This window comes from Oratosquilla oratoria, chromosome 1, assembly GCF_046742065.1.
Source record: "Oratosquilla oratoria isolate Oo_2021 chromosome 1, ASM4674206v1, whole genome shotgun sequence".
Classification (NCBI taxonomy): Eukaryota; Metazoa; Arthropoda; class Malacostraca; order Stomatopoda; family Squillidae; genus Oratosquilla; species Oratosquilla oratoria.
Genome location: NC_134777.1, coordinates 113382546 through 113395862, shown reverse-complemented (window position 1 = coordinate 113395862; position 13317 = coordinate 113382546). Strand labels below are relative to the sequence as shown.

Here is a 13317-nt window from a genome sequence, read left to right as displayed (position 1 = left end):
TTAATTGTTATTTACATTATCATAGTTTTTATTTATTATTTTATTATTATTATGATTTTTTTCCGCATCCGACCTAGATATGGACCAAAAGGTCTCCTGTCGGCATGCTCCGCCTTTATAATCCTTTACGTTTATTGTTACGTCGATTTGCTGCTTTCATTCTATATTTTCTGTTTCCGTATTCCCTTTAGTTTCCTTCCTACTCCTTTTCAACTGATTTGTTCTTCTTTTTCTCTACATCTTCCCGTTCTTGTTCTTTTCTTATTGAGTGTTTCCTTCTGTCAAAGAAAATGTGTTCATTAGTTGTTCTCGTTTTGTTCTTTGTATTTTCAGCTTTTACGTTCTGTTCCACAGCACGTGTACCGATTTCCTTAATTTCTCTCATCTATAAATTCCCGTATGTCCTCCCCATATTTCTTTTCGACAACAGATAATGTTTCATGTTACTTCAATCCCAAGAATAGTTCAATGAAAGAAAATTGTAAAATCTTATTGTACAATGAATGAGAGGGTGGAGGGAGGGTGGATGGGTGTGGAGTGTATTCAGGGATGGAATGGGTGGAAATGATTTTATGCCTTTCCCTTTTTGGCTACCTCCCTTGTAAGGGGGAAAAAGCCTTGGTATATGTATGTATGTACAATGAATGGGCTTATCTTTCTTAGCTAGGACAGACTTAGCTTTGAAGGGAGGACGCAGTTGTTTAATTGGTTATGCTGAAGTAGCATTTGTGGTTGGTGTAGTAGTGACTAATAATGGCTATAGTAGTGGATGTAGTTGTTGATGAAATAGTGGCTGTAGTAGATCCTAAAACAGCCGCTAAAGTCGTGGCTGTAGAAGTGGCATAGATAGTGACTGTGGATTGAGTGTGGTAGAGGTTGTGGCAATAATTGTCGCAGTAGCTGTGGTAGTGACAGTGATAGTGGCTGTGGTAGTGGTTGTGGTAGTCGCTCTGCCTGTGGCTGTGATTGTAGTTGTGCCTGTGGTTATAACAGTAAATATCCTTGGGATAATGGTAATGGTGTTGATAGTTGTGGTAGTGTTAATGTTAGTGGTAGTGGTAGTGGTAGTGGTAGTTGTAGTGGTAGTGGTAATGGTAGTGGTAATGGTAGTGGTAGTGGTAGTCGTAGTGTTAATGTTAGTGGTAGTGGTAGTGGTAGTGGTAGTGGCAGTGGAAGTGGTAGTGGTAGTGTTAATGTTAGTGGTAGTGGTAGTGGTAATGGTAGTGGTAGTGGTAGTAGTAGTGGTGATGGTAGTGGTAGTAGTAGTGGTGATGGTAGTGGTAGTGGTAGTGGTAGTGGTGATGGTAGTGGTAGTGGTAGTAGTAGCGGTAGTGGTGTTGGTAGAGGTAGTAGTAGAGGTTGTGGTAGTGGTAGTGATAGTGGTAATAATAGTGGTAATGGAGGCGTGGTGGTAGTGGTAGTGGTATTTTGCGGTGTTACTAATGGTGGTGTTGGTGGTGATGTGGATGCTTGTGTTCATTTTGGTGTTGGTATTGGTCAGTGGGTTAGTGTTAGTGTTAATGTTAGTGTTAGAGGCTATGGTTGTGATTGTGACTGAGGCTGTAATTGTGATACTAGCTTTGATTTTATCTGTGATTGTGATGATTGTGAGTATGAGTGTGTGATTATGATTATAATTGTGTTTTTAATTGTTTATACGAGTGTTGATGTTTGTGTGATTGTATATACGATTGCTCATGTGATTGTGATTGTATTTGTGGTTGTAACTGTAGTTGTGGCTGTGATTGTGATTGTGAATGTGATTGAGTTTGCATTTGTATTTGCGTTTGTGTGTGTTTGTACATGTGTATGTGTGTGTGTGTGTGTGTGTGTGTGTGTGTGTGTGTGTGTGTGTGTGTGTGTGTGTGTGTGTGTGTGTGTGTGTGTGTGTGTGTGTGTGTGTGTGTGTGTATGTGTATGTGTGCGTCTGCATGTGCACATATATGTATATCTAATACTGAGCCAATACACTTAAAAATACACCTTTACACACACTTACTATATATCCATTTCCTCAAATCAAAAATAAAATCGCATGGAGAACAGCATCGGGAAACACTATGACCATCCCCACCCGTTTTATTTTTCTATTTTTTTTTTTTTCATGGCATCCAAGAAATATCTTTTATTTCGCAGAAGTCCCGATTTTATACGACAAGGCTGCGCGCCCTTCGAAAAAGCCGGGCCGAGGATAAAACCCCAAACTGAAGTACTGTTTTATTTCCGGTTGCTTCTCCTATGACTTCACTCCTCAACGACAACTATCGTTCTCGTTTTCGTTCTCACTCTTCCTCCATCGAACTCCCCCCCTCCTCCTCCTCACCTCCCCATCCTTTCTCCTCCTTCTTCCTCCTCTCTCCTTTCTTCTCCATTCTCTCCTTTCCCTTCTTCATTCCTTCTTCTCCATGTTCCATTCTCCCTGGAACTCTCCCCTCTTCACCTACCCATTCTTTCTCCTCCTTCTTCCTCTTCCTCCTCCTTCTTCCTCCTCTCTCCTTTCTTCTCCATTCTCTCCTTTCCCTTTTTCATTCCTTCTTCTCCATGTTCCATTCTCCCTGGAACTATCCCCTCTTCACCTACCCATTCTTTCTCCTCCTTCTTCCTCTTCCTCCTCTCTCTTTTCTTCTTCATTCTCTCCTTTCCCTTCTTCATTCCTTCCCATTCTCTCTCCTCCTTCTTCCTCCTCTCTCCTTTCCTATTCATTCTCTCCTTTCCCTTCTTCATCCTCTTCTTCATTCATTCTTCTCCCTATTCCATTCTCCCTCCCCAGGTACATTTTCTCCCCCACCCCCTCCGTTATCTCTTCTTCCCTCTCCATTCTCCCTAGGTTCCTCTTCATTTTGTTAATGTCAATCAACATTCTCTCTACATCCTTCTCTCTACACACACACACACACACACACACACACACACACACACACACACACACACACACACACACACACACACACACACACACACACATACATATATATATATATATATATATATATATATATATATATATATATATGTATATATGATATTTTTCCCTTTTATAATGAAGGTAGTCAAAAACAAAAGCCTAAAATCCACTCCCACCCATTCCATCTTCACATACTCAACTCCTACTCACTCCCGTCCCTCCCTCTTATCTTGGCTCCTCCTGGATGACGGGTCATCCCTGCATCTCGTCCACTACCCTGGGTCAGGAGCAATGTAGCAAGAAATAGCACATCCAAAACAAGGCAGCTTCATTTAATCGGCAACCCCTCCCTCTCCGTCCCCTCACGAAGAAAAAGAGAAGACGGAGAGAAATTCCTTCGTGCTGCATCAAAATATTATTCATTCTTACTCCCTCACCCCTCCATCCATCACCCACTCCCTTCTGTGCATCACAGCATCATCCATACACAACCATCTTCCATTCACCCCTATCTTGTCTTCTCCCTTCCTCAACAAACATTCCCCTCTTTCCTAATGCCCCTTTTACCCCACCCATCCATCTCATCCTTGATCGCTCCCTCATATTCATTCTTTCCAACTCTGCCTTCCACACTTCTTTTACATATCTTTTTTCACTCATAGTTCCCATGTGTCCAAACCATCCAATACTCTTTCATCAAACCTATCTACCAACTTCCTTTTCACCCTCGTTCTCCTCCTCACCTCCTCGTTTCTCACGCTATCCACCCTAATAACCCCTACTATACATCTCAGGCATTTCATCTCAGACACATTCAAACTTCTTCTCTCCACCTTACTCTCTTATGTTCTATGTTTCTGCCCTTTGCAGTACTGTCGATACAATCACTCCTTCATACAATCTCCTTTCAGCATCCATTCTCAAATGTTTATTTTTCATTACACTTTTTAATCCCCTGAGGCGTTTACTCTTTTCTCAATCTACATTCTACCTCCACCTCCACTCCTCCCTTTCCAAATACATTCGAATCCAAGTATCTAAAGCTATCGAGTTCCTCTTGTCTCTCTCCGCTTCCTCCAATTTGCTGCCACATTCTCCCCTCGTACATCTCATCACCTTAATTTTACCCACATTTATCTTCAACATTCTTCTTTCACACGCCATGCTGACATATTTCAATTACTATTATTTTGTTTACCATTACTATGCTTCCTTTTTAAATGTCCATTTTATCTCATCATGTCCACTACCGCTCCAACAAATTTATCTGTAATATGTGATGTAAATATTCACTAGGAAAGGTATGCACACATACATATTTGGCACTTCTAGCCCTGTAGCACTATTCTTAAAAAAAAAAACTTGTAGCAACACTCGTCAAGAATAAACTCGTATTAAGACTTCAGGCTTTCCTCTTCCCACCTACTTTACATATACGTATGAATATATATATATATATATATATTTATATATATATATATATGTATATATATATATATACATATACATATATATATATATATATATATATATATATATATATATATATATGTATATATATATATATATATATATATATATATACATATATATATATATATAAAAATATATATAAAAATATATATATATATATATATATATATATATATATATATATATATATATATATATAAACTTCCTCCTCTTCGTCCTATGTCGTCTTCTTCTGCCTGGTTATTTTAGTTTTACTTTATTTACTTGTTATTCTTCTGTCTATATATTCATCTTTTTCTCTCTTGTTTTTGAAGTTTATCATATCTTCCATGTTACATTATCTCCTATGCATTGAACCATTACCTGATCCCCCGTCCATGTTCTATCATTGACTTCATTCATCTACACAAAAAAACAGAGAGAAAAAAGAACGGACAAGAAGAAATACAAGTGAATGTCCATTGTAGAACTGGGTCCCTGTCAGGTCCCTTTCTCTTGCCATGTGACCTGCCACCAAGTCTGTCACTGGCTCGATGGGGGCGCCGGACGCCAGTGAGACGATGCAGGTTTCAAACGTTCACCAAATGGGGGAAGGAATCCTTTTTCCATTGTTTCTATAAATGTTCGTGTACGTGTTAGTTATTTCTTCTGTATAGAAGGATGTGTCCGTGTATGTGTGTGTGTGTGTGTGTGTGTGTGTGTGTGTGTGTGTGTGTGTGTGTGTGTGTGTGTGTGTGTGTGTGTGTGTGTGTGTGTGTGTGTGTGTGTGTGTGTGTGTGTGTGTGTGTGTGTGTGTGTGTGTGTGTGCGCGCGCGAGTGTGTGTATGTGTGTGTGCATGCGCGCGCGCGTGTGTAATTCATCATGATCTAGGATCACATGACAGTCGTGTGATCGACAGCCATTAATCTTTCGGCTGAGGGCTCTATATGTCGTATTACCCAAAGTATGGGTAATGATCTCACTTTACACTCACTATACATGCTCGTACAATCCATCTCCTTGCTGATGGAGAGAGTAAAGGCTTGTATCATTGTCATATCTTTTAAACCCTGTGCGGGTCATCATACTCTACGTTTTCTAAATATCTTTAATTTTTAAAACTTTTGATATATATATATATATATTTAAACTTAGAACCCACTGTCGGTGGAAAAAGATAAAAAGTGAGATGATTGTTCCTGTATATTTCGATCACTCATTCTGTTGAAGAGGACCACAGAGAGTGGTCGAAATATACAGGAACAATCATCTCACTTTTTATCTTTTTCCACCGACAGTGGGTTCTAAGTTTAAATTTTACCAATGTGTTACGACATTGGTGCAATCTAATCTAATATATATATATATATATATATATATATATATACATATATATGTATATATATATAATATATATATATATTCAAGTCAATTGGACACTTAAAGCATGACTACCCAAGAATCTAGAATATATCTAGCTGGACGTTTAATAATATACTTCCGAAACCACAGCCATCTCATAATACTGATGAAGGCAATTGGTCACCATTAACGTCTCGAAAATCAAATAAGATAAAACAGAAAAAAGTTATATCAAATGGGGCGGAATGTTTTGCCTAATCATATACGCCATGGTATCGATATAGACAAAGATGGCGATAGTCATTAGCTTGGTGGAGGTGGCGGAGGGGAGGAGGAGGAGGGTGGGAGAGGGGGAGGGAGGGGGAGGGGTGACGGGTCTTCTGATACAGATTCTGATTGATGCGGCCGGAATGACGTCGGTGATTAATGCGACCGGCCGGGCAGGTGTGTCGGTGCTCAAGTGGTGACGGTTCAATTGATCCGGGTAAGCGTCACCTCTGCCGATGTGATGTGGTGGAAACACCAATAGTATGGTCACCATTACCACCAGGACTACGTTCGTGTTAGCCGAAGTGTCCAAAACAACCTGAAGATTATTTTTTTTTCACTCCTCTCCTTTCCCAAATTTCTTTTTGGGTGACCAGTGAAACTTGAGAGGTCTCGTTCGCTTCTGAGGAAATAACTTCGAGTCATTTGCTACGACAAGCCAGATCAAGACTCTTGACGATGCTGGGACTACGGGTCTTCCGTGAGTTGAGGTTCAAGAAGAGCTTCTCGATCTACTCTTTAACCACTTCGCTCATTCTTCTGCTTCTGGTGATAGTCCGCGTGCGAGAGGTTTCTGCAGCTGCTATCGAGGCACCAACTGCAAGGGAGAACGACGCCGAATTGGCACAGTTACCTTATGACCCTCTGTTGGACAATGATTACACAAATCCCACACCTGAATACGACTATTATGATGACACTGTATATACAAATACTAGAACTCGACCGGCTACGATGTGGTGTATTTCAGAAACGTCATGGGTAACGCTAACGGACGATCAGGAAATGGAAACAGAAAATGTACGTACATACATCATCTTTTAGTAGAATTTAATGTTTTGGAGATTATATCGATTGTTGATGTGTTGGTAGAAGATAGTGAGGAACTGCCTGAAGGACTGGTGAATGAAAGGAGAGTGGGAAGTATAGACTTAAAAAGGCAGAAGGTAACAAAGATGAAGGAGGAGGAGGAAGAAGTAACGAGCCAAGTGACTAAATTGGAGCAGGTGAAAGTGTTCAGGAGGTTGGGGACAGACGTAGAAGAAAATGGAGAGATGAGATAAGATGTAAACAGACTGATAGATGCAGAAAATGGTGGCTGGAACTATAGGAAAAGATGTTTATGTGTCATTTGTGTATTGATTGATATTACTCACGACTGTCTCTGGTCCCCTTAACCCCCTACGTATGCTGTCTGTGTAACTTAGTCTATAAAAACAATCTAATGAGGACCTCAATGGAAATAAGCTTACATGTTCTTTTGTGTTATCCTCGGCAGTTGCAATTATTATTTCGAACCATGTGTTCTTGTCATTATCTGCACTTCATGTATATTGATTCTTTGCCAAATAAATTTATCATTATTATTATGTATGATAATAATAAGAAAAGGAAAGTGAGGGTAGTGAAAGTATAGCAGGACGAATGATTTTGAACGGGAATGATATGTGGGTTCTCGGGATGAAGGATTTTAGCTGTGGCGATGATCAGGCTAGGAAATACGTGTGGGAAAGTATATTCTGAAAAAAGGAACAGACAGAGATAAAAGAGAGGTGGATGGTCAGAAAAATATTTATAAGGATGAAGATGAATAGAGTTTCCTAAATATGGCTTGTTGATATATAAGGAATAAAAATCAAGAGAAACTAGAGTGCTTACGTTGTAAAGAAGAAACCAAATACGAACGAGGAGGTTGAACACAAGGTTTTAGGAAAAGTGTAGAACAGTGCCTGGATAAGGAGGCTATAGACAAAGATGAAGCAAAAATACTAATATACATAAGATAACTGATAATATAGACTAGGAAAGATAGAGGCAAGGGAAAGGAGGAGCAGGAAGAACGAATCAGAATAAAGATGGATCAGTAGATGCATTGTAAATCAGAGTTTGGGTATTTATAGTTAAAAAAGAATAATTCGATTTTACGTTATGCAGTCTCACCTTTCTCACAAGACGCCAGGTAGTTGATTTCAACTGTCAATCATCGACCTCGTCATCATCATCCGCCTCCACTCATCTCGATCCTCGTAAATTTCTTGTTCGTTTACTTCTTCCAACGTTAAATTTCTTCCTTCCAAGTTCTTTTCCACACAGTCCATCCACCATTTCCTGGGTCTTCCAACCGACCTCCTTCCTCTAGGCAGCCAGGAACGAGTCAGAATGAAGATCGATCAATAGATACATTGTAAATCAGAGTTTGGGTATCTATAGTTAAAAAAAAATAGTTTGATTCTACGCTATACAGTATGGGGGAAAAATGGACTTTACATTTCTATTCCCTCTCCTTTCTTTCCTTTATGTGTGTTGGTGAGTGGGCGCGCATGTGCGGGTCTGTGCGTGTGTGTCTGTTCGAGGGTATAAGTATTTTAGTATGGTTTGGTTTCTGTGCAACTCCAGCTAAATCTGATGAAAGATGGAAATTCTCAAACATAAAGAAACAACAACTTAAGGTCACAAACCAGCATCTACAGATTGCTACAGAAAAACTAAACACAAAAAACTTAAATTCCTAGGTGATAGAAAAAATCAACATAAAGAATTCTATGATATCTGACAGGGTGTATGTCCACGTGGGTTATGTGAACTCAAAACTTTATTTACCAACATGCAATTCGTCATTGTTAAACTTTTGATTAAAATTTCAAATTGAGCGCTTGTCTACTCATCAAGTAAATTAACAATAACAAGACGAAATACTACTGTTTATTACGAAGCAAAGACGATAGCATTAAGCCAGCCAGACCTTACAAAAGGCACGACCTGGCTGGCTCAATGCTATCGTCATTGCTTCATAATAAGCAGTCGTTAAGGTAAAGGTTCGAGTCCTTGCGGTGAAGCTTATTTCCATATGTCAAAATGACACATAACATATATATCTAAATTCCATATTGGACTATTGCACAGCAGATACAAAAAAAAAAAAAACGATGAGCACACGAAAAAAATTCAAGAATTCTTTGTTTACATGTTGATCACACAACCATTTTGGTTAATGTTTCATTTGCATAACAGGAATGTCAAGAGAAGATAAAATTTCAGACTGCGTTTTCTATATTGTCTGAACATCGGCCCTTCAGCAATTCAGGAGTGCTTTGCTTATCGTTTTCCAGAAAAAAAAATGCATCTATCCAAAATGGTCATAACAGTACCCTCGGGATAAGATTTCACACTAATTTTTCCCTTTTGTCTGAATACCGATCCTTCAGAATTTCAGAAGCGGCTTAGTTATCACTTTCCAGAAATACAAAAAAAAGTTTCATATTCTTAAACTGGGTCAAGTATTCTTGATTGTGAACAACTGCATGAGGGAACCATGAGTAGATTTCTTGGAAATTGATAATCTATTTTCAGATCAACTCACTTTTTTTGTTCAAGTGCTCCATTCCTTCGAATGTCTTACTACTAACAATGCAACAACATTGTTCAGCATACAAACTCGATACTGGAAATTGTAAACACGTAATGGAATGGTTGAGAAATCATTGATATTGAAAAAAGAAATAAGGAATAGTATTCTAAATAACGTTGTTCACCATACAAACTCGATATTGGGAATTGTAAACACGTAATTGAGAAATTCTTAATATTGAAAAAAGAAATAAGGAATAGTATTCTAAATGACTACCTTATGAGGATATTCACTACATGTTGAGTAGATGAATAGAATCAACAGTGACGGTGATGTCGATCAAATAATCTCGACTGTTTCACAAGTCTCGGTTCGAATCCGGGGACGACAGTCGAGATTATTTAATGCTGAGTAGAAGTAGAAGGACTAAAATTGTGAAATAGAATAACTTTGTCAAATACGATTAAAACAACGCAAAGAAAGAAAAAAAAGTAAAGTTATTCACATTCTTTTTTGGACTGACCACGTATTATTTTTTCTTTTTGCCATTTAGTTTAGTGTGTGTGTTTAGGGGATGATTGAAATGGTAGGTCGATTGGGCTAGGATATGATGTATATGTATTATGATATATAATGTACAGAGATACATATGTGCGTGCGGACATGCGGATATGAATAAATACACACATACATACATTCATCATACATACATACATTACATACATACATACATACATACATACATACAAACATACATACATACATACATACATGCATATATATATATATATATACATATATATATATATATATATATATATATATATACATACATATATATATATATAAATATATATATACATATATATATATATATATATATGTGTGTGTGTGTGTATGTGTGTATGTGTGTGTGTGTGTGTGTGTGTGTGTGTGTGTGTGTGTGTGTGTGTGTGTGTGTGTGTGTGTGTGTGTGTGTGTGTGTATGTGTGTGCGTGTGTGTACGTGCGTGTGTGTACACTGTATATTGTGAATATTTGTGGCGGTGTACGTACGATAGAGAACATTTGAATATATGCAATAATTTCTTTCGATTCCCTTTTGGAATATTTGAGGTCTTAAATCTAATTTCCTCTCAGCGTAACGCCACCTTTCCTTCTACAAATTCCATTTTCTCTTCCTTTTTTTCTCAATAAAGCCCAGGTATACGACGTACACTCAACATCATCTTTCTTTCCCCATACAAATTTCCGTTCCTAGGATGACTGATGCACATATAACGAACTTATGGTTTTCTTTCTGCTGTTTTCTTTTGTCGGATACGAATTCTCCACTTTTTTTTTTTTTTTTTTTTTTTTGCTTATGAGCAACTATCCTCTTTCATTTAATGATTATATTTTTCGTGTCTCTTGCTGAAATCCGGAAAATATTTACAACATTTGAGTTAGTTTGTGCAAAGGAACGCATTTTCTTTCTCCTTTCTTTGGAACTTTCATCTCGTGAAATGTTGAAGTTCTCAACTAATTTTGAATTTTGTTCATTCACAGACCCAGCAAGTAGCCGTCTTCAATTTTTCTATATTAAACGACCTGTAATAGTTAGTTCAGTAGCTAACCTATTTCCCTGATTGTTTTGGAATCAAACCTAACGCTTATTTTCCTCTAATCTCTCCTCTTTTGATCTGTTATGATAAGGATTTCTTTCCATTGGGCGCCTCCGATCGTGGTCTTGTTTCTATTAGTTTTCTTATCAATTCTTTGGCATTTTGGCGCTGCTAGCTGGTATTCTACGAAAAATTGAACATAAGAACATATAGTCATAAGAAAGGAGGAGACTGCAAGAGACCATAAGGCCTACACTATGCAGTTCCGTGTATCTTACCATCTTTCATCTCTATCCATCATGATCTTGTTTTTATTATTTTTCTTATCAATCCTTTGGCATTTTGGCGCTGCTAGCTGGTATTCTACGAAAATCTGAACATAAGAACATATAGTCATAAGAAGGGAGGAGACTGCAAGGGACCATAAGGCCTACACTAGGTAGTTTAGCATATCTCACTACCTGTCATCTCTATCCATCAAATTATCTAGCCTTTTCTTAAAAGAATAATTTGTTTCATCGCTCATTTCATTGTCGATAAGTCTATTCCATTTGTTGGTGACTCCATTCTGTGGGTAATTCCATTTGTTGGTAATTCCATATTCCATTCTGTTGGTAAACCAGATTTCGCTTATTTCCTTCTTTATCCTAAATTTGTCCAATTCTTTCCTTGGTTTCCCGTGAAATGACTCTTGTTTCGTTGACTTAGATATCTCAGAATTTGGTGAATATATTACAAAATCAACCATTTTATGAATAAATCCATACACCCCAGTTACCCTTTTCAGATTCTAAAAGTAAAAAGGCTTTATTTGACAATGCTTTTTCCTATGAAATACAAGACAGGGATTAAACTCACAGACTGCATCGTGACTTCCAAGCTGTCGAGAATCATGAAGAGGTCATTTATAGCAGAAATGGTGGAAAATGTGTCCTCTAATAGCCAAAACCCTCAAGAAATTCTGGCTCTCATCCAAGAACATCTCTGACAGTTTCGCATCCACGTCTATATCTTCCTCCACAGTGACGGCCATGTTTACTGTCTTCGCTTCCGTACAAGTCTAACTCTGTCTATAATTCGGCTCTCTACGATTGTTATTCCTGTTCTTCCCGGAACAGACTTCCGTGTTTATGTTACGTTTATTTATTTTGATTTAATTTCATTCTATATAATTTTATCCCATTTAATTTAATTTGATCTAATTTAATTTTATTTTATTCTATTTCATTTGATATATTCTAATTCATCTTATCTTTATTTTATTCTATCTTATTTTGTCTTAATTTCATTTTACTTTATTCTATTAATGTGATTAATTTTATTGTATTTTGTTTCATATTCTATTTCATCTTATTCCATTTTATTCTTTTATTTTATCTTATTTGATTTAATCTCATTTGATTTTACTCTACTTTTTTGTAGGTAGGAAGGAAAAAAGTTGCAAAACTATGGATATATATGTATTTATATATGTATGTATGCATGTATGCAAAAAGCATCAGCACGCAGTGTGGCGTCACAGTTAGAAATATTGTACAAAAGAATGACGGGCGATCTATACTTGACTTACTCGAACATTCTCTTATAAACCAGAACCTGATATACTGTACAAGCGTATGATGAATGGTTTTAGAGTCAGCTTCATGATCTAATAAAGTTATGTCCTCTATCGCATTAACTAATCAATTCTTCTCTATTTTCAGACCCGCGGCGACGACCAAGCCTTTACTTCTGAGCCTGATGTAACCGCCTTAGACTAGAGTTCTTCGGTTGTCAATCCAAGAGGACTAATGTGTTTTGACCGATAAAGGAAGACATTCTAAGAAACATTTGATGTTATATTCTTAATCTTAGAGAAAGCTGCAGTACCACAAAAAAGAGGATCTTTTTCGTGATGCTGAGTGTATATTTGGTTACTGCTTCTGACCCAGGGTAGTGGACAGGATGCAGGGATGGCCCGTCCTCCAGGAGGTGCCAAGATAAGAGGGAGGGAGCGAACAGACCGACCTGTTCTCGAAGGCAGCTGCTGCTAATCACAACACTGCACATGTCGCTACACATGACGCCTCTGAATCTAATGGAGGTCATCTTAGGCTACGGACGCACGAGAGGCTGTTTAGCCGCTCAACCGCTGCGGCTGTTTAGCCGTTTTTATAGAACACACTACTTTTAATGGAATTGCGCGCATTAGTTACTTAACCGCTAATGCACGCAATTCCATTAAAAGTAGTGTGTTCTATAAAAACGGCTAAACAGCCGCAGCGGTTGAGCGGCTAAACAGCCGCAGTGGTTGAGCGGCTAAACAGCCTCTCGTGCATTTCATCCTTTAAGGTCTCCTGTTGGGGAAGGAGGACATCGCCAGTTTGGTTCAATCTTTG

At 38.0% G+C, this 13317-nt stretch overlaps 1 protein-coding gene across 1 annotated transcript; it reads left to right on the top strand.

Annotated features, from left to right (window-relative positions):
* The first annotated feature begins 6272 nt into the window (after window positions 1-6272).
* On the top strand, window positions 6273-12817 carry LOC143031037 (uncharacterized). The gene is made up of 2 exons (XM_076194403.1): window positions 6273-6788; window positions 12643-12817. The coding sequence occupies exons 1-2, from the start codon at window positions 6447-6449 to the stop codon at window positions 12697-12699; spliced, it is 399 nt and encodes a 132-aa protein (XP_076050518.1). The 5' UTR covers window positions 6273-6446; the 3' UTR covers window positions 12700-12817.
* Window positions 12818-13317: the final 500 nt, after the last annotated feature.